Here is a 21,947-nt window from a genome sequence, read left to right as displayed (position 1 = left end):
GCAGAAATGTTCAGAGTTGTGTTGCTCTAATGCTATGGTTATCTGCTTTGGATTTAAAAACTAAATAAAACAATTTTCACTGCCCCTCCTTTACAACATCTTTGAGTGTGGCATCATTCAGCAGCATGGGACTCAGTCTACTATGGACTTTTACCCAGAGTGTTTTCATTGTGTGTGTGGTTTTTTTTTTGTTTGTTTGTTTTTGTTTTTTTTTTTGCTTTTTAAGGCTACACCTGAGGCATATGGAAGTTCCCAGTCTAGGGACAAATCAGAGCTGCAGCTGCTGGCCTATGCCACAGCCACAGAAGCACGGGTTCTAAGCTGCATCTGTGACCTACACCACAGCTCATGGCAACACCAGGTCCCCAACCCACTGAGTGAGGCCAGGGATTGACTGCATCCTCATGGATACCAGTTGGATTTGTTTCTGCTGCACCACAACGGGAACTCCTCACTGTGATTTAAATGTCTTATATAGTAGGACTGTTGCTTATCCATCCTATATATACTAGTTTACATCTGCTAATCCCCTACTCCCAGTCCTTCCCTCCCCCCCCTTGGCAACCACAAAGTCTGTTCTCTATGTCTTAGTCTGTTTCTGTTTTGTAGATAAGTTCATTTGTGTCATATTCTAGACTCCACATATAAGTGATATCATATGGTATTTATCTTTTTCTGACTTGCTCTGCTTAGTATGATAATCTTTAGGTCCATCCATGTAGCTGCAAACGGCATTATTTCATTCTTTTTTATAGCTGAGTAATAGTCCATTTTGTGTGTGTGTGTGTGTGTGTGTGTGTGTGTGTGTGTGTGTGTATGTGTGTATACCACATCTTCTTTATCCATTCATCTATTGATGGGCATTTAGGTTGTTTCCATGTCTTGGCTATTATAAACAGTGCTGCATTAAACAGAAGGGTGCATGTATCTTTTTGAATTATAGTTTTGTCTGGGTATATGCCCAGGAGTGGGGCTGCTGGATCATATGGCAACTCTATTTTTACTTTTTTGAGGAATCTCTATATGGAGCTTTTGAAAAGGCAGTGTACCCAGATTGTACCAGCAAATGCATTTAGACGACGGGACACATGTTCCATTATTGTGTTTGGTTCTTACACAACGTGTTGTGAGGTGTTTCTTTGCTTGCTGTGGCTCTCCATGTGGCTATCACACAGCACACAGAGGCCTGTGTCAACGGCAGCAGCCTCTGTGCAGCTGGATGGTGCCTCTTCTGGGCCCGCTTGAGGCAGTGAAATGTTATCACTAATACTGTGGGCTCTGGAATCAGCCTCTGACTCAGTCACATCAGTTTCATCATCCAAAAAGTACAATAACAGTATGCACTTTAAAGGGTTCTGATGATTAAGTGAGAGATGTATGTAAAGCATCAAGCACATGTGTGGCATATGCTACATGCTCAATGCCATTGCCATGAGTTTTGTTACTGTTCCACTGGACCTGAGTGATGGTGGCTGCTTGCAGACCTCAGCTGCCCTCTCCCCACCTCTCTTTATGCCACTGCATCCCCTGGTACTACACGTGTTTCCTCTTCACCACCCACAGGAGGGCTATGTGGAAATTATTTCACTGTGACTGGCTTTGATTATTTTGTGGTGGAATCCAGTGTTGAAATATGTCAAGAAGTGTTTGCATCTCACACAGAAAAAAACCCTGCTGGCCAAGTTGCCTCTCTTAATGGGGTGGGGACTAGGAAATACTTGTTAGAACAAGCTTATGTTTGGCACACATACTTTGGAAAACCTCTTCTGATAAGTCCTTGGGCTTGCCAAGGAACGGCATGTGCTTCTGTTCCTAAGCACAATGGGCTTGTGTACGGAAACCATGACAGCTCTTATTTTCTTCAGCAACTTAATATCTGATATTGTTTCATGATTTTATTTCACTGCTCTAGTGTATATTAAGATTTGAACAAAGGGAAGAATCATATCAGGGAAACTTAAAAATATTCATTCAAATAATTCCTTTCAGGTTTGATTATTTTATTCCTGCCCCCAACCACTCAATTTATAGGTATAGGAATCAGTGGGGAAAAAAATCCTTCCTTCTGACTCCATCTCCATATTCCTGAGAGTGGTTGGGGGCAGGAATAAGGAGGCAGAGTCAGAAGGAAGGATTTTTTTCCCCCACTGATTTCTGGAATTTCACAACCCTGATTTAACATACAGACCAGAGGGGGGCAGTCCAGTGACCTCATGACAAAATAGCCAGAGAAGCCAGCAAAACTTTATTAAAGCAAATTTTTCCTTGATATGCCTTGAAGAGCTGCCCTTCACCAAGGCATGTCTATGATGACCACCTTCTAATGGCCTGAGCATCCATGAATGATATGCTCCTTTTCTCATGAGACCTCCACAACTAGCAAGTGCTTAGAACCCTTGTGGAGCTTCTCTCTCTAGATTTGGGGCTGTGTGAGATATAAGGTGTCTTGTCATAGCTCAGCTCAGAGCATGGCTGTGCATTTGTCCTAGGCCCTTCAACCTCTCCTGACAACTATATCATCAATATTTTCAGTTGGGCCTAACCATATAGCAATATGTAACCATTTACGTTGGCTCTACTACATCATGGAGACTTCCATGATAAGTAACAAATGAATTAACAGATTTCAGACAATGCCGTTGGTCTTGACTCTGAAAGATGTGCTCAGTTCCTTATGCCTGTGAACTGTGATGGGGATGGCGGGATGACGTCTTTGCGGTCACATGTGTACTTACTTATTAGCAGGGAACAGAGCTGTCCTTTCATTTCTGTTCCTGTTTCAGAAAGAGAACCTGCCTTGAGGTACGTCAGGGCTTCTCAGTGAGTGCACCCTCTTGGGTTAAAGGGACGCCTGAGGTACTGATTCTTTGAAATCTCCAGCAGTGAGGCAGGGCCAAGGGGAATTGGAATCTCCTAGGCTGCTGTCACCTCTATCATGAGCAGTTCCATCCTTTTATCTAGTAGTTTTCCATGTGGGCTGTGGCATAAAAACCATGTTTGAAATCCTCCTGTGAGAAATGTTAAGCAAAGTAACACAAATAATAGATATACCTTTTTGAATCTTAATCTTACCAGGAAAAAAATACCTCTTTGAAAATTGTTTCCCAAGATTCTTTCATACATGTACTACCTTTATGATTTTTTTTCATATCCAGATGCCATTTCTAACATTATTTTCTTAATCATTTCATTTAAATTGGTTTTTAAACATATTTTTTAAAAGGAAATTAATGTCACTATTGGAAATGGGAAAACCAGTATCCCATGGAACTAAATGGAAGGTAACTATAAAAATACATACGCAGTGATTTAATAAGATGAAAAAGATTTGTCTGTGAACCACATTCCACTTTCTCACATGCCACCCCTGAAGGAAACTCTGTATTAACTTAGAGTCCTCTCAGAGGTCAAACATGAGCCATTCTAATCCTCTTTAAAAATGTCTTTAGTTGTAATGTTCTAATCTCTAAAGGGTTTCATAATTTCTCTAGGAATTAACTGTTAACATCAGGTCTCTGTATAGATGTAGCTGCTGCAGTTCCATTCCCCTCACCTGTTACCTGGATGTTGGATGTGACCACCAAGTTGCAGGGCAGTGAAGAGAGATGGTGTAACGTGAAGTGAGCAATCCCCACTGTGATGGGATTACAGAATAGAATCCGGGAAATGGATTCTGGTTCATCTATGTCATTAGTTAGTTGTGAACTTGGAACAATGAATTTTCCCTGGGTGGCCCTCAGTTTCTTCTTGAGGAAAATGCAGGCTGTGATCTACCTGATTCTAACATGTCTCACCTTCAGATTATTCAAATTATAGCCAAATCCATAATCTGCACTTGAGAAAGCTCCAAAGCTTTGAAAGCCAAAAACATTTGGTTTGGCTGGAGAGGATCATGAGGAAGGCCTTGTATCCAGAGACTTGCATTTTAGAAAGACCCCTCTGGTATTTCATGCTGTTTGAAGCCCTGTCCAGGGCATTCTTGTTGATCTGCACATCCATTTTGTGACGCGTATTTTAAAGGTGTTGGAACTCACGTCTGGCAATTAAGGGTTTTACTTAGAAAGATCAGGCAAATGAATGATAGGGATATTGGTTATAAAGACAGATTTGCCCTAGAGAAAACTTTCAGGGAGACAATAGGTCTAGGAAAAAAAGATGGTATAAATCAGATAGACATGTCCAAGGTTGTGGGGAGGAGGTTATAAATAATTCCTCCGATTCTTTCTGTGGCCCTTTGAGTCACACCCTCTTATGTGGAAAAGCAAGTCCTGGTCCTGGCTCAGTTCATCCTTCCTTGACCACAGTTTAAGAGCTCTCTTCCACTGCAGTCCTGGATCCTTTGTTGTACCACTCCTTTGGCACTTGAAGTATTTTTTTTTAAGTCACTTTTCCTGTATTCATGCTGTCTTCTTCACTGGCTTATGATTTGGCAGTTGCTCATTGAGTGCGATCATAAAGGACTGTGTCCACTATTTTTCTAGCCAAAGTGAGGGAAGAAAGTTGTAAGTAACTTCCTACCTTGACAACACAAATAATTTCACAGTCTAACCCTGATCTGTCACCCCCACCCTCCACGCCCCACCCACCATGGACACTGATTTCAGCCCCAGAGAACTTCCCTCCATTGGTCCAACATAGAAGGATCATTTGTAACCCTTTGTCTTTGTCCCATATCTGTATCCCCCCCACCCCCCGAATGCCCCTCTCTTTGGTGTATTCTTGTCCCATCCTTTTCACTTTTTAAAAAATTCATCTTGCTATGTTCCTCCAAGCCCTAGCTCCCAGAAAGCTTATTTAAGCTTCCATGGCACCCGATTTATTCCATGGCACCTTGATTTTACTTAAAACACACAGATATTTAATTCTTTGAAACCTGCTGAACATTATGTCCCCCCATCTCTTCTCCCTGCTCCTAGTTTGTAATTTATTTTTTCATACCCTCCTTCCCCATATTCTCATCACCAACATCACATCTTTTTAACTTTTGTATCCCTAGTGCCAAGGACAACCCCTGACTCACACAGTGTTAAGGGATTAGAATAGTTTTTGAGCCAGTATAGGAATCAGCAAGTAAAACAGTGAGAATTTCTAACCTATCTTTGCCTGTCAAGGCAAAAGTGAATATATAAAGGAGTGAAAAATATTTTTGAGGTTTTTTTGTTTTTTTTTCAAACAACGTTTCTATTATCTAAGGAAAAAAGAGTGGGGCTTGTTCTCATCTTCCACTAGATTTTGAGTTCCTTGAAAACCAAGAGCATGTCTTATTCTTTTATCATCCTCAACATTTAATTTGGTATTCCACACATAGTAAGTATGTAGTGTACTTTATATTGATTAAGATAACTGCTTTCCTTGACCAGAGGGAGTTCCATGTGATTGCTGGAGTTTAAGTCCCAGGTTTATTTTTTTTCTGGGCAAGCATGGCCAACATCAAGTGGAAACAATCAACAGTTGACCAGTGGTGGAAGAGGCATGACTACGTCCCAGGCATAATCAATTAAATGGTCTTTTAAAAATTTCATTCCTTTTGTTAAAACATGGTGACATTTAATAAGATTAAAATATGACAACTATAAACCCAAGGGAAAGGTTCCATCTTTGTATAATGAAATTTATTGTTGACCCCTAGAGCCTGTGTTTTAAAAACCCAGCCATGCTTTTTTCTTTTGCATTTACAGAAAAATTCAGCTCAGTATTACTGTTCCAGTCACCTAACCCTTCCCAAATGAGGCAAGTTACTCCAAATGGCTAGCTATTATGCTAGATTTTAAAAGAATGAAACCAGGCTATTAAATGTATTCTCCTTCACAAAAGTTGAAAAGGCACAATGCTACTACTGTTGAAGGACACAATCCTACTTTTTTTTTTTTTTAAGGGCCACGCCCACAGCATATGGAGGTTCCCAGGCTAGGGGTCAAATTGGAGTGGTAGCTGCTGGCCTACGCCACAGCCACAGCAATGCAGGATCCGAGCTGCTTCTGTGACCTACACCATAGCTTACGGCAACTCCGGATCCACAACCCACTGAGTGAGGCCAGGAATTGAACCTGCATCCTCATGGATGCTAGTCAGATTCATTTCCGCTGAGCCATGATGGGAACTCCAATCCTACGTTCTTATAAATTAATATGGCCCTTATAAAGGTATACATTATCTGGCAGGTCAATGTCCACCTCTATTTTCTGTGATGTCTCCTAGTAGTATTAGTACTGAAAGGCATTAAAATACTGTTTGAATGCTTCCTGGGGTCCTTACCAGAGAAGTAGGTAGGGCTTCTGAGATGAGGTATTCTAGGTCTTCTGAAAGCAGTGGTTTATGCCCAATCTAAACCTGTTTATGATTTCTAGAAGAGATTTTTTTTTTCTTTTTTTTTTAATTATTTTCCCACTGTACAGCAAGGGGGTCAGGTCATCCTTAGATGTATACATTGCAGTTACAGTTTTTTCCCCCACCCTTTCTTCTGTTGCGACATGAGTATCTAGACATAGTTCTCAATGCTATTCAGCAGGATTTCCTTATAAATCTAAGAAGAGATTTTAATCCTTTGACTAAAATACATTACAAACAGTCAAGCAAAGTGGATGTGTTATTTAGACTTAAGAATATCAGCCAGAATTTTTAAGTATAATTTAGACTATGTTGCATTTTAAAAATAAACTTTGTTGAGTCTATGAAGTTTAACCAAAAAACTAATATTTCTTGAACAGATGTTCCTTATCATGGCTAATCTTTTGCATAAATGGTTTGTATTTATATGGGATTTGTGAGAACAGCTTCTCACTGTTAATTTCTTTGATAAGTGAAAAGGGGATTGAAGACTTCTGGTGGCTTGTAGGAACTAAAACAACTTAATTAGAATAATTTATGTTGTCAAAACAGCTTCTTCCTGTCTGCGCCAACAATCTGGAAGGCATTGAGGAATAGAAGAAAGTTACATGGAGGAAGGAAAGAGGGCAGTAAACCAAGTAATCCACTGTCCTTATTGTTGAATCCTTTGATGATAGAAGAAAAACAGTGGATTTTCCGGGTTACATATTTATAAGGAGAAAAACCAATTTTCGAATTCCAAATTGTTGCTTTAAATTTTTCTGTATGTGGAACTACTCTGTGAAAAGTAAGAAACTGATGTAATTTTGCTGAGCAAAGGGTTCCTAAGGCATTGGATATCATGCAGGGACAGAAGCTGAAATTAACCACTTTTTTATTTGCTTGGGAGTACAGGAAGAATTCATTTTTTTTCAGCTATTCTTCTGCCTTCCCAAATGACTATCTTTCTCTACATTTTATTTTGTGCCTTTGATCTGAGAGGAAATAATAGAACCATCAGACAGCTGTGTCTGACAGAGAGTACTCAGAACAAAGAGTGAATGAATGAGGAAATATTTGATACTACATTTATTTGCATCCTCCCAATTGGAGCGATTATTTTTCTTGTTTTTTGTCTTTTTAGGGCTGTACCCATGGCATATGGAAGTTCCTGGGGTAGGGGTTGAATCGGAGCTTCAGCTACTGGCCTATGCCACAGCTGGATCTGAGCTGCATCTGTAGCCTATACTGCGGTTTGTAGTGCTGGATCCTTAACCCGCTGGGCGAGGCCAGGGATTGAACCTGTGTCCTCATGGATACTAGTTGGATTTTTAACCCATTGAGCCGCAACGGGAAGTCCTGAAGGGGTTATTTTATAGTGGTAATTTTTTTCCCTCGAGTCATAACCAAAAGGGGTATTTTGATTATGGTCTTGGATTAATTTGTTTGCTTCTATCTCTAGTTCATGAACAACCTTTTCAGTTTATGGTTCAAAACTGCTAGATTCATGTACCTTCTTAGCTGTCTTGTCCCTTTTTAATCACCACAGGGATTCTTGTCTGTCTCCTGTGCCCTGTTGGGAATTGCAGAGGTGTTTGTATGCACTCTTAAAGCATTTTATTAATATTTACCATTGCGTGAGAAGTAGTCTCATTTTCTTCTATTATTTTTCCTCCTGTACTCTGCATGGTTTTCTATTTATTGCTTTGTTTTCCACTTATTTGAAAACCTACTTATAGCGTTCAGAATCACCTTGAAGTTTGGGGAAGGTAATGAGTACTTTTCCCTATCATACTGTAAGCTGTGACACCCATCAATAAAACCCTGGGCAACCTCTACTCTTTTGCTAACCCAACACAATTCATGTCTGTGTGTGCAGGTATTGTGGAAGATTACAAGCCACCATTTTATGACGTGGTTCCCAATGACCCTAGTTTTGAAGATATGAGGAAGGTGGTCTGCGTGGATCAACAGAGGCCCAACATACCCAACAGATGGTTCTCAGACCCGGTAAGAGTGCTACTTTCTTAGTTTTAGTGCTACCCTTAGCTATTGACATGCTAATGAGTTTCAGCTGGAATAGTTCTTGAGTAATCTGCCCTGTCTGTTGCTTTTTTCTCTATTTTAAGCAGAAGGGCCTTAGACCTAATTGAGTAGGTTCACAAAATGGTCTCATTCTTAAAGGAGCCATATCTGATAGATCTTGCTAATGAATGACAATATTCATGAGAATTTCTACTTTTGACTGACTAGCTCCAGGAATTGGTAGATTCATCACTATGCTACCAGCCCTAGGACTGCTGTTTCACATGTAAACCAAGAGACCTGAGTGATGCTTTTAACCTCTTTTCCATCTGTGTATCTGAAATTCCAATCATAAGCTGTTGCTTTTTTTAAAAAATTGAAATATAGTTGATTTACAATATTGTGTTTCCAGCACACAGCACAGAGATTCAATTATATATTTTATCTGATTTATATATAATATGTATGTGTTCTTTTTCAGAATCTTTTCACTTGTAAGTTATAATAAAATATTGAAAACAGTTCCCTGGGCTATTCAGTAGGTTCTTACTGGTTAATTATTTTATATATATAGTAGTATGTATATATTAAACTCAACCTCCTAGTTTATCCTGCTCCCCACCCACCTCCCTCATTTCCCCTTTGGTAATCATAGTTTGTTTACTATGTCTGTGAGTCTGTTTTGGAAGTGAGTTTGTGAGTGTGTGTGTGCATGTGCGTCTAAATTTTTTAAGATTCCACGCATAAGTGATATACAACATTTGTCTTTCTCTATTTGGTTACTTAGTATGATAATCTCTAGGTCCACACATGTTGCTTCAAATCACATTATTTTTTTATGGCTGAGTAGTGTTCCATTTGTGTGTGTGTGTATGTGTGTGGTATCTTTATCCATTCATCTGCTGATGGACATTTAGGTTGATTCCATGTCTTAGCTATTCTAAGTAGTCCTGCAATGAACATTGGAGTGTGTGTATATTTCAAATTATGGTTTTGTTTGGATATCTGCCCAGGAGTGGGATTGCAGAATCATATGGTAGCTCTGTTGTTAGATTTTTAAGGAAACGCCATACTGTTCTCCATAGCGGCTGTACCAATTTACATTCCCATCAACAGTGTAGGAGGGTTCCTTTTTCTCCATACCCTATCCAGAACTTATATTTTTTGATGATGGCCATTCTGATGGTGTGAATGTAGTTTTGATTTATATTTCTTTAGTAATTTGTGATGTGGAATATCTTTTCATGTGCCTTTTGGCCATGTGTATGTCTTTGGAGAAATGTCTATTTAGATCTTCTGCCCATTTTTTGATTGTGTTTTTTTTTTTTTTTTTTTTGATACTGGGCTATATGAACTGTATATTTTGGAGATCAATCTGTTTTGGTCACATCATTAGCAAATATTTTCTCACATTCTGTAAGTTGTCTTTTCATTCTGTTTATTGTTTACTTTCCTGTGCAAAATGTTTGAACTTTAATTATGTCCCATTTATTTTTATTTCCATTAACTAGGAGATGGATCCAAAAATATATTGCTGTGATTTGTGTCAAAAGAGTTTCCTGCCTGTATTTTCCTCTAGGAGTTTTTGTATATGGTGTTAGAGAATGTTCCAATTTTGTTCTTTTACATGTAATTGTCCAGTTTTCCCAGAACAACATATCGAAGAGCTTGTCTATTCTCCATTGTATATTCTTGCTTCCTCTGTCATAGATTAATTGACCATAGGTTCATGGGTTTATTTTTGGACTTTCTATCCTGTTCCATTGGTTTCTGTTTTTGTGCTAGTACCATATTCTTTTCATTATTGCAGTATACTTTGAAGCCAAGGGGCCTGATTTTTCCAGTTTTATTGTTCTTTCTCAAGATTGCTATTGTCTATCATGTCTCCATACAAACTTAATTTTTTTTGTTCTAGTTCTGTGAAAAATGCCATTGGCAGTTGATAGGGATTGCCTTGAATCTGTAGATTGCCTTGGGTAATATAATCACTTTGACAATATTGATTCTTCCAGTCCAAGAACACGGTATACCTTTCTGTTTGTGTTATCTTCAGTTTCTCTCAGCATCTTACATTTTTCAGACTATATGTCTTTTGCCTTCTTAGGTAGATTTTTTCCTAGATAGTTCATTCTTTTTGATGCAGTGGTGAATGGGATCTTTGCTTTGTCTTTCTGATCTTTCATTGTTAGTATATAGAAATGCAAGAAGTTTATATGTATTAATTTTGTATCCTGCAACTTTACTGCATTCAATGATGAGCTGTAGTAATTTTCTGGTCATGTCTTTAGGATTTTCTCTGTATAATATCATGACATCTGCAAACAATGACTGTTTTATTTCTTCTTTTTCAGTTTGGATTCCTTTCATTTCTTCTTGTCAGATTTCTATGGCTAGGACGTCCAAAGCTATGTCGAATAAAAGTGGAAAGGATGGACATCTGTGTCTTGCTCCTGATCTTAGAGGAAAAGCTTTCACTATTTTACCATTGAGTATGATGTTAGTTTTGGGTTTATCATGTACGGCCTTTATTATATTGAGGTAGGATCCCTCTATGCCCACATTCTGGACAGTTCTTAATATGAATGAATATTCAATTTTATCAAAAGCTTTTTCTGAATCTGTTGAGATGATCATATGGTTTTTACTCTTCAATTTGTTAATGTGATATATCATACTGACTGATTTGCTTGTGGCTATTGAAAAATCTTTGCATTCCTGGGATAAATCCCACTTGATCATGATGTATGGTCCTTTTAATGTATTCTTGGATTCTGTTTGCTAGTATTTTGTTGAGGATATTTTTGGTTATGTTCATCTGTGATACTGGCCATTAATAATTGTGTGTGTGCGTGGTATCTTTATCTAGTTTTGGTATAAGGGTGATAGTGGCCTTATAGAATGAGCTTGGGAGTGTTCCTTCCTCTAATTTTTTGGAATAGTTTCAGAAGGATAGTTATAAACTCTCTAAATGTTTGGTAGAATTCATGTTTGAAGCCATCTGGTTCTAGACTTTTGTTTGTTGGGAATTTTTAAATCATAGGATCAATTTCAGTACTTATAATTGGTCTGTTCATATTTTTAATTTCTTCCTGGTTCAGTCTTGGGAGATTGTACCCTTCTAAGAATTTATCCATTCTTCTAGGTTGTCTATTTTATTGGCATATAGTTGCTTGAATTTTATGGTTCCTTGTATTCCTTTGGTGTTGGTTGTAACTTTTTATTTCTAATCTTATTGATCTGGCCCCTCTCTTTTTCTTGATGTGTCTGGCTAAAAGTTGATCAATTTTGTTTATCTTTTCAAATAACCATCTTTTAGTTTCATTCAAAAATGTTTTCTATTGTTTCTTAGCCTTTATGTCATTTATTTCTGCTCTAATCTTTAGTTGTTTTAGGTGTAAGCAACTAGGTTGTTTGAGATTTTTGTTTCCTGAGGTAAGCTTGTATCATTATAAATCTTAGAACTGCTCTTGCTGCATACCATAAGGCTTTATAGTATTTTCATTTTCATTTGTTTCTAGATACTTTATTTCCTTGTTGATTTCTTCTGTTGTTTAGTAACATATTGTTTAGCCTCCACATGTTTGTGTTTTGTTTTGTTATTTGTTTTCTTGTAGATGATTTCTAATCTCCCAGAGTTGTGGTCAAAAAAGAAGCTTAATATAATTTCACTTGTGTCCCATCCAGCATGTGATCTATCCTGGAGAATGTTCCATGTGTATTCTGCTACTTTCAGATGGAATGCTCTATAAATATCAATTAAGTCCATTTAGCCTAATGTGTCATTTAAGGCCTGGGTTTTGTTAATGATTTTCTGTCCGGATGATCTGTGCATTAATGTAAGTGGGGTGTTAGTGAGGGGACTTTATTATTGTGTTTCTCCTTTTATGACTGTTAACATATGCCTTATATATTAAGGTGTTCCTCTGTTGGGTGCATATATATTTATGATTACATCTTGTTCGTGGAATGATCCCTTGATTATTATGTAATGTCCTTTGTCTCTTGTAACTTAGTCTATTTTGTCTGATATTAATATTACTACTCCAGCTTTTGATTTCTACTTGAATGGAATAACTTTTTCCTTCTCCTCACTTTCAGTTTGTATGTGTCTCTAGATCTGAAATGGATATCTTGTAGACAACATATACAGGTCTAGTTTTTGTATCTATTCAGCCAGTCTCTGACTTTTGGTTGCAACTCTTAGTCCATTTACATTTAAGGTATTTATTGATATACATATTATTGCCATTTTAGTGCTTTTGATCTTTTTTTTTCCTTCCTCTTGTGCTCTCTTCTCTTGTGATTTGATTACTATCTTCAATGTTGTGTTTGGATTCCTTTTTCTTTTTTGTGTGTACAAATATTACAGATTTTTGGTTCGTGGTTACCATGAGGTTTTGTATAGCAGTCTGTATACACATGATTGTTTTAAGTTGCTGCAATATATTTCCAATATACTACATTTGCACTCTCTGCCCCTTGTGGTTACTGGTTTTGGTATCATATTTGTGTGTGGATGATTTCCTAGTTTCGCTATATGTTTGCCTTTACCAGTGAGCTTTCCCAGTTTGCAATTTTCTTGTTTATAGTTGTGGCCTTTTTATTTCCATTTAGAAAGGTTCCTTTAGCATTTGTTGTAAAGCTGACTTTGTAGTGCTGACTTGCTTGTCTCTAAAGCTTTTGATTTCTCTGTCAAATCTGAATGAGAGCCTTGCTGGGAAGGTATTCTTGGTTATAGCGTTTTCTCTTTCAACACTTGAAATATGTTGTGCTACTCCCTTCTGGCCTACAGTTTTTGTTGAAAAATCAGCTGAGTCCTATGGTGATTCCCTTGTATGTTATTTGTTGCTTTTAATGTTTTCTCCTTTTGTCAATTTGATTACTATGTATCTTGGTGTGTTCCTCCTTGGATTAATCCTGTATGGGACTCTTTGGGCTTTCTGTCCTGGGGTGATTGTTTCTTTTCCCATGAGATGAGATGGCCAAGGAATACATTCCAGATGAAGGAACAAGATAAAACCCCAGAAGAAACAACTAACTTGAAGTGGAGATAGGCAGTCTACCTGAGAAAGAGTTTTAGAGTAATGATCATAAAGATGATCTGAGGACTCAGAAAAAGTGAGTTTTTAGAAACTCTTTTTCAGCTCTTTTCAGATATTTCCTCAGGTGCTTTCTCTCTCTCTTCTCCTTTTGGGACCCCTAAAATGTGAATGTTGGTGCACTGACATTGTCCCAGAGGTCTCTTAAACTGTCCTTGTTTCTTTTCATTCTTTTTTCTTTATTATGTTCCATGACAGTGATTTCTACCACTCTTCCAGCTCACTGATTCATTCTGCCCTACTTATTCTGCTCTTGATTCCTTCTAGTGTATTTTTCATTTCAATTTTTGTATTATTCAACTCTGGTTGTTCTTTATATTTTCTAAAAACTTCTTATTGCTCTGTGCATTCACTTTTTCTGAGTCCTCAGATCATCTTTATGATCATTACTGTAAAACTCTTTCTCAGGTAGACTGCCTATCTCCACTTCAAGTTAGTTGTTTCTTCTGGGGTTTTATCTTGTTCCTTCATCTGGAATGTATTCCTTGGCTATCTCAAATTTCTCTTTGCATTTTTTTTGTATGTAATAGCTTGTTACATTTCTTGGCCTTGTAAAAGTTATCATCTATTTTGGATGTTCTATATGTTCCAACAGTAAATTCCCTTTTGTCACCCAAGGGCTAGAGACTAGCTGGTCCCAGGTTAGGTTGTGACCTATGCTTTGCTGACTCAGTTCTGCAGCCTGCAGAATTGTATTTTCTTGATTCTGGTGTCTGCTCCCTGGTGGTTAAGGCTATTCTAGAGGTTGCTGTAGGCTTCCTGGTGGGAGGGGCTGGTGCCTGCCAGTGGTGAATAGAGCTGGATCTTGGTCCTCTGGTAGGCATGGCTGTGTCAAGGTGCATGTCTATAGGCTCAGGGAGTGTTTAGGCAGCCTGTCTGCTGATGGGTGGGGCTGTGTTCCCACCCTGTTGGTTATTAGGCTTGAGGCATCCCAGCACTGGAGCCTACAGGCTGTTGGGTTGGGCCAGGTCTTGGTGCCAAGGGCTCAGAATGTCTACTTCCAGTCAGAGTTCATATAGGTCCCTGCTCTGTCTGCCACCAGCCTCTCTGACCCCATAGTGAGCCACTGTTGCTTCCCTACCCCAGGAAACCTTATAAGACCAGCAGGTAGGTCTGGCTCAGGCTCCTATGGAGTCACTGTTCTGCCATCAGCCAGAGTTCCTATAGGTTCCCTCTTGGTCTGTCACCAGCCTCTTTGACCCCAGAGTGAGCCACTGTTGCTCCTCAAACCCCAGGAGACCCTCCAAGACTAGCAGCTAGGTCTGGCTTCAGGCTCCTAGGGAGACACTGTTTTTGTCTTGAGTCCAAGTACATGTGAGACATTATGTGCACCCTCCGAAAGTGGAGTCAAGTTTCCTAGTTCTGTGGAGTTCCTGAAATCAAGCCCCACTGGCCTTCAGGGCCAGATGCTCTGAGGCACCTCTTCCCAATCCTGAACCTCTAGTCTGGGAAGCCTAACTTGAGGCTCAGAGCTCTCACTCCTGTGAGAGAACTTCTGTGTTATAATTATTCTCCAGTTTGTGGGTCATCCACCTGAGTGGTATGGGGTTTGATTATATAATGAGTATGCACCTCCACCCATCTCATTGTTTCTTATTTATATCCTTGGATGTAAAATATCTTTTTTGGTAGATTCTAGTCTTTTTTATCAGTGGTTGTTCAGCAGTTAGTTGTGATTTTGGGGTTTTCATGAGAGGACGTGAGTTTAGGGTCCTTTTACTCCCCTATCTTGTCTTCCCAAAACTCATCTGGTGAAACCTGGAACTGGAGAAGCTTACTTTGTGTGATCACTTCCTAATGAATGGAGGAAGGCTGATCACAGCACCACCAGGAAGTGGGGGCTTTTCTTTGTTAAAGGCAAAGCCTTGCTTCCTGGGTGTAAACAGGAAGGAAGACTGGTTTGTGAATCCAGGATGGGAGGTGGATGTTGTTCTACACCCTTGGAAAGCCCTTGCCCAACCTTGTGTCCTACACAAGGTAGGTAATCTTTTACACATTAGCTAGAAGGATTAAGCCCAAACATAAGCTGTTCAATGCTAAAGATCCTTATTGAGAAATGACCCTATCTGCATATTTCATTAACTCTGGGTTAGTATTATTGCTTTTGTCACCCATAAAACCGTCAAGGGGTCCATAGTGTTCATTTGTGTATTAATTTGATAAAGTCAGTTGGTAGCATTAGGGATCCACAGGACAGAACTTAGGAAGCTCTGGAGTAGCTTATTTATCAGTGATCTAGGCCTTGATATTTGCTTAAGGAAGATGGTAATAACACCACTTTAACCTCACAAGACCTACAGAGTCCTGGAGAATGGTTAACATCTGCCCAGCTACTTTTTCACTGTGGTGTTGGGTTTTTTTTCTCTCCTCAGACATTAACCTCTCTGGCTAAGCTGATGAAAGAGTGCTGGTATCAAAATCCATCTGCAAGACTCACAGCTCTGCGTATCAAAAAGACTTTGACCAAAATTGATAATTCCCTAGACAAATTGAAAACTGACTGTTGACATTTTCATGGTGTCAAGAAGGAAGATCTGATGTCATCGTTGTCCAGCTGGGACCTAATGCTGGCCTGACTGGCAGTCAGAATAGAATCCAGCTGTCTCCCTCCCCAAGTGGCTGCTTTGACAAGGCAGACATCTTACCCAGCCATGTGCTGGGGAGACACCAAAACCACCCTAACCTCGCTCAATGACTGTGAACTGGGCATTTCACAAACTGTTCACACTGCAGAGACTAATGTTGGACAGACACTGTTGCAAAGGTAGGGAACTGGAGGAACACAGAGAAATCCTAAAAGAGATCTGGGCATTAAGACAGTGGCTTTGCATATCTTCACAGGTCTCCTAGACACTCCCCATGGGAAACTCAAGGAGGTGGTGAATTTTTAATCAGCAATATTGCCTGTGCTTCTCTTCTTTATTGCACTAGGAATTCTTTGCATTCCTTACTTGCACTGTTACTCTTAATTTTAAAGACCCAACTTGCCAAAACATTGGCTGCATACTCCACTGGTCTGTCTTTGGATAATAGGAATTCAATTTGGCAAAACAAAATGTAATGTCAGACTTTGCTGCATTTTACACGTGCTGATGTTTACAATGACGCTGAACATTAGGAATTGTTTATACACAACTTTGCAAATTATTTATTACTTGTGCACATAGCAGTTTTTACAGAACTGCTTTGTGCATATGTTAAAGCTTATTTTTATGTGGTTCTTATGATTTTATTATCAAAATGTTTTTAACACTATACTCTGAAATGGACATTTTCTTTTATTATCAGTTAAATTCACATTTTAAGTGCTTCACATTTATAGGTGTGTAGACTGTAAGTTTTTTTCAGTTCATATGCAGAACGTATTTAGCCATTACCCATGTGACACCACCGAATATATTACTGATTTAGAAGCAAAGATTTCAGTAGAATTTTAGTCCTGAACGCTGTGGGGAAAAATGCATTTTCTTCGGAATTATCCATTATGTGCATTTAAACTCTGCCAGAAAAAAAAAATAACTATTTTGTTTTAATCTACTTTTTGTATTTAGTAGTTATTTGTATAAATTAAATAAAATGTTTTCAAGTCAAAGTGAAATTTTTCAACATAAAGATCTACATAATATAAAGAATTTTCTTATGGGAATAATAGAAGTATAAAATTAATTTGTAAATCAAATTTGTTTTTTACATCTATTAACAAACTTGAGGGTTCTTTGGAAAATGGCCTCCAGCTTGAATTTATTATCAGAAAATTTAAATTTTGTTTTTCTAGGCTGTGATTTTATTTTTTTCTTGGTCAGTTTCCCCAACTTTGAAGTAAGGGTAACAGACCTATCTAACCTGCCTCCTTCAAAAGGGAGTTGCTCCTTCAAAAGGGAGTTGTGAGTATAAATGGAAAGGAGGAGGTCAAAGCATTATGTTTAATATAAGGTCCTGTGTGAGAGGAAAGCCATTCTAGGCATTTCACATTGCTGCTTGAGGAGAGTCCATTGTTGGCTTTTTTTACTTCTTGTTTTCAATAGGCTTGAAAATATAGGGTTTAGAGTAACCCGCTAAGAGTAGAGGTGTTAAAATTGTGGAATGTTCACCAGAGGTAAGTTATACAATTATATGGAGTATATAATTTTATGGAGGGTATATCTTAAAGTTGCATTTAACTTTTTAAAAAACGTCTTGGTAAAACACACATAAATTTTGCCATGTTAAGCATTTTTAGATGTATAGTTTAGTGGTATTAAGTATATTCACATTGTTATGCTGCCATTGCTAACACTGATCCACAGGACTTTTTCATACTGCAAAACTGAAACTCTATCAAACTCTTCATTCCTCACTCTAGTCCCTGGCAGCTATCATTCTGCTCTTTGAGTTTACCTATTCTAAGTACTTCATATAAATGGAATCATAAAATATTTGAGACTGCCTTATTTCACTTAGCATAATGTCCTCAAGGTTCATCTTTGTGATAGCATATATCAGAATTTCCTTTCTTTTATAGCTGATAATATTCCACTATATATACTACATTCTGTTTCTCCATTCATTTGTTGATGGACATTTGGGTTGCTTTGACCTTATGGCTTTTCTGAATAATGCTGCCATGAACATGGCTGTATAAATATCTCTTTGAGTCCTTTCTCTCAATTATTTTGGCTGTATACCCACAAAAAGTGGAGTGGAATCACATTTAACTTTTGATGAAGTATTATGTACATATATAAAAGTGCATACAGCTTAATGTATTTTATAAATTTAATTAAATTTGTTGCACCCATGGAAACAGCACTTAGATCAAGAAGCAGAACCCTGACTTATCTAGAGTGATGTCAGGATCATGGCAGCATGAGTTGTTCCTTTTTCCTCCCCTTTTCCATTTATAACTCATTAGACATCTATAACTGAACAGAAGTGTACTTGTGCATTATATGAGAACACTGGGTGATTACTACCCAGCTCTGCATGAGAGAAGAATAGATGGGACCTCAGAGGGGACTCTGGATCCAAAGGAGTCAGAGTCTGCTGTAACTCCAACTTGCCATGATCAGGAAAAGGGGAACCTGGAAAGTGCAAAAGTGGGTGGATGGTCATGGGAGACAGAATTTGTGGGGGTCCAGGCAACCTGGTGGGAGATTCCAGCATACCATCAGAGCTGGAGCGAGATGAATTTGAAGGCAGAGAGCCTACCGAGGTAGCCTTCCCCTGCAGGCCATATTGCAATGTGCTAGGCTTTTGTCAGCATCAGAGAAGGTAGAAATTGCAAGTGGTGAGTGACAGGCTGCCTGGTTGTGTGGGTTTCAGCTGGAGAAGGCATTTTTGTAACTGAGGGCAAGTGGAAAGAGGCAGACAAGAATGCCAAAGGATATTGAAAAAAGTGTGTTTCCTGCTGTTTGCTTTGGGATTTCAGCTGGTGTCCCACTCATGGATCTCTGGGAGTTTCCCACTTATGGATTTCCCAGTCACATCAGGGGCACCCCTAAAGTCCTGGATGCTAAGTCCAAAGCTCTCATCTCTTTTTGTGTGCTCTTGAATGTATCCCTTAGAATCAACTCTGGTAGGAAAAACAAAAAACATGAGCTATAGCATCACCTATGGAACACAAAATAAAGGTTTATAATTGCCACCTACTGAATTATAATAGCCAAAGTTAAAAAATCCTTCACTAAGAAAAATGTTTGCTATTTCAAATGCAAAAGCAGAGGCACATAACCTCAAACATTATGAAAAAATCAAGGAAATATGGTACCATAAAAAGAAAATGATAATTCCTCAGCAACTGAATTCAAAGCTATTGTGATCTATTGTGATCTAACTGATAAAGAATGCAGCATAGATATTATGAAGAAATTCAACAAGCTATAAGAAAATTCAGAAATATAATACGGTGAACTCAGGAATATATTTAATGATTATAAGGACTTCTCTACCAAAGAAATTGAAGTTTTTGAAAAGAGCTAAATATTCTGCAGCTGAAGAATGAATAAGTGACTTAAAGTTTAGGAATTTAGAAATGATTAAGTAGAAGATAAAACTAAGATTTTTAAAAGGTGAAGAAGATCTATGAGAGCTATCAGATTCTATCAGAAAATGAAATATAAGATTAATTGTACCAGAAGGAGAAGAGAGAAACAATATGGCAAAGAGTTTACTTAATAGTTGAGAACTTTCCAAACTTGGGGTAGGAACTGCACAACAGGTCTATGAAGCTAAGAGCTATTAATTATTCCAACACAAAAAAGGAGGAGGATCAAGGTGGCAGAATAGAAAGATGTGAAATTTACCTCCTAACAAACACATCAAAAATATGTCGATATGTGGAATAGTTTTCATGGAAAACTAACCGTAAACTGGCAGAATCACTACACAACCAATAGGTACAAAATCACTACACAACCAGAACAACCAAAGAGCTCCACATAACCAGGTAAGGCAAGAGGGAAAAAAGGCATCAGGCTAGGACGTGTGCTCTTGGAAGGGATATGTAAGGAAGAGAAGGTCCACACAGACAGAAACTTGCCTTGGAGAGTGACCAGGCTGAACCACAATCTGGGCATTTCAGTCCTGGGGTGCTGCTCAGAGGAGATAAGCTCCCTTGTCTGAGGGAAATCCACTGAGACAGAGGGCTGGAGAAGCCATGCACTGGCAGCTGCTGCCTCACTGTACTTCTTAATCTGAAGGGGCAAATTCCCTGGCCCCGCTCATTTCACACCACAGCCTGGCATGAAATTTGGGCAAAGACTTGGTTTAGCTGTGAAGAGACAGACCAAGTTGCTTGGGGTGTGATCAGGAGGAGCCGGGGCAGTGCCACAAGAGTCTGCAGTGACTAAGCACAGAATATTGGGCAGCTAGATTCATCTAGCTATGCAGACACAGCCTGGAAGGTGTGGTCTGAATGGAGTGGCAAGAGCCATTGTTAGCTTGCCCAGGACTAATAATTCTCCCAGGGTGATTTCCCCTGCTCCACTTATTCCACACTGCAGCTTAGTGCTAGATCTGGGGTAAACAGGTTCTAGGAGAAGTTTGCCACAGAGGCAGCCCAGATCTCAGACTTTGGCACAGCCACCTCATTTCCTGAAGTCATAATGTCTCAACCCCCCACTCCAGCTACTCCAAGTCATGGCCCTGTACTAGAAATGGGATAAACATAACACAGAAAGGGACATGACTTTGATCTTCCATGAAAGTGGAACTGTATAACATTATATAGTGCATGGGTCCTCTGTAGCCACATGGACCTCACTTGCTTCAGCATTCACCTCCTTTGGGGCAGAGAACACACTCAAGGGCAATAGAATCTGACTGAATCTGAATCTCAGGACTTCTAATCCAACAACTAGGGAGCAGATCCCTGACAGGACTATGACAGCTGCAGAGCAGAGAAGAAGCCCTGCCTCACATCTTGCACAGACCTTCAGTACACAACACCAACCACACCTATAATGCCAGCACACCACGAGGAAAGATATGGCTGGCATCCACACTAAAACCAGCCACAGCACAAAAAACATTGGGCAACACAGTCTGCACAGGCGTGCTCTTATATAAAAACACTGCTTCAAGAGCACAGTAGAACTGTTTTCTCCTAAATTCAGAGAAACTGAGAATGATAAGTAAATGAAAAGGCAGAAGAACCAATTCCAGTTAACAAGAAATCCCCTTAAAGAACAAATAATGAAAACAGAAATCAACAGTCCACAGACCCCCTAGTTTAAAAAGGTGGTAATTAATTTAAGAATAATTGTTGATAGAAATGCAGATCATTGTGACAAGGACCCTAAAGATGAACCAATCAAAAATAGCTAACTCAAATGCGGAGATAAAAAACAATCCAGAAGCAATGAATAACAGACTAAAATGACAGAAAAATAAGTGATCTTGAAGATAAAATAATGGAAATCAATCAGAACAGCTGACAGAAATACAAAAAGATGAAAGAAACATATAAGATCTATGAGATAATACAAAATGTGCCAACCTATACATGAAAGGGGTTTCAGAGGTCCAAGAAGCAGAGAGTCCAAACAAGGTGAACCAAAACAGACCCACACCAAGACATATAATTACAATGGCAAAAGTGAAAGATAGAATTCTAAAGGCAGCAAGAGGAGTTCCCATTGTGGCTCAGCAGTAACAACCCAACTAAGTATCCATGAGGATATGGGTTCGATCCCTGGCCTTGCTCAGTGGGTTAAGGATCCAGTGTTGCCATCAGGTGAGCTGTGGTGTAGGTGTCAGATGTGGCTCAGATCCCGTATTGCTGTAGTTGTAGCATAGGATGGCAGCTGAAGCTCGAACTTGACCCCTTGCCCAGGAACTTCCATATGCTTCAGGTGCAGCCCTAAAAAGCAAACACAAAACAACAAAACAAACAAACAAACAAAAAAAAAAAAGTAAGAAAATCATCAGTTTCAAGGGATCCCCCTTAAAGCTATCAGTTGACTTCTCTCCAGAAACTTTGACAGCCAGAAGGGAATGGCATGGTATATTCAAAGTACTGAAAGGGAAAAATCTGCAATC

General features: G+C 38.9%; 1 protein-coding gene and 1 long non-coding RNA gene across 10 annotated transcripts in view; one reads left to right on the top strand and one right to left on the bottom strand.

Annotated features, from left to right (window-relative positions):
- ACVR1 (activin A receptor type 1) overlaps positions 1 to 17,022 on the top strand; it is a 141,275-nt gene extending 124,253 nt beyond the window's left edge. For all 9 annotated transcript variants that reach the window (XM_013984146.3, XM_001927798.8, XM_085001179.1 and 6 more), the window contains 2 exons: positions 8,186 to 8,316; positions 15,803 to 17,022. In XM_013984146.3, coding sequence (XP_013839600.1) covers positions 8,186 to 8,316; positions 15,803 to 15,937 — 266 coding nt within the window. In that variant the 3' untranslated portion in view covers positions 15,938 to 17,022. The remainder of the gene's footprint in view (positions 1 to 8,185; positions 8,317 to 15,802) is intronic.
- Positions 4,348 to 21,947, bottom strand: part of LOC102166560 (uncharacterized) — a 170,293-nt gene continuing 152,693 nt past the window's right edge. Inside the window, exon 3 of the long non-coding RNA XR_002339475.2 lies at positions 4,348 to 4,477. This is a non-coding gene — a long non-coding RNA (uncharacterized LOC102166560). The remainder of the gene's footprint in view (positions 4,478 to 21,947) is intronic.

This window comes from Sus scrofa, chromosome 15 (assembly GCF_054392235.1).
Source record: "Sus scrofa isolate SSC_HxYL_T2T_F1_AM1 chromosome 15, Sscrofa_HxYL_maternal_Yorkshire_Landrace_v2.0, whole genome shotgun sequence".
Lineage (NCBI taxonomy): Eukaryota > Metazoa > Chordata > Mammalia > Artiodactyla > Suidae > Sus > Sus scrofa.
Note: the sequence above shows the minus strand (reverse complement) of the source record. Positions and strands in the feature narration are given on the sequence as shown.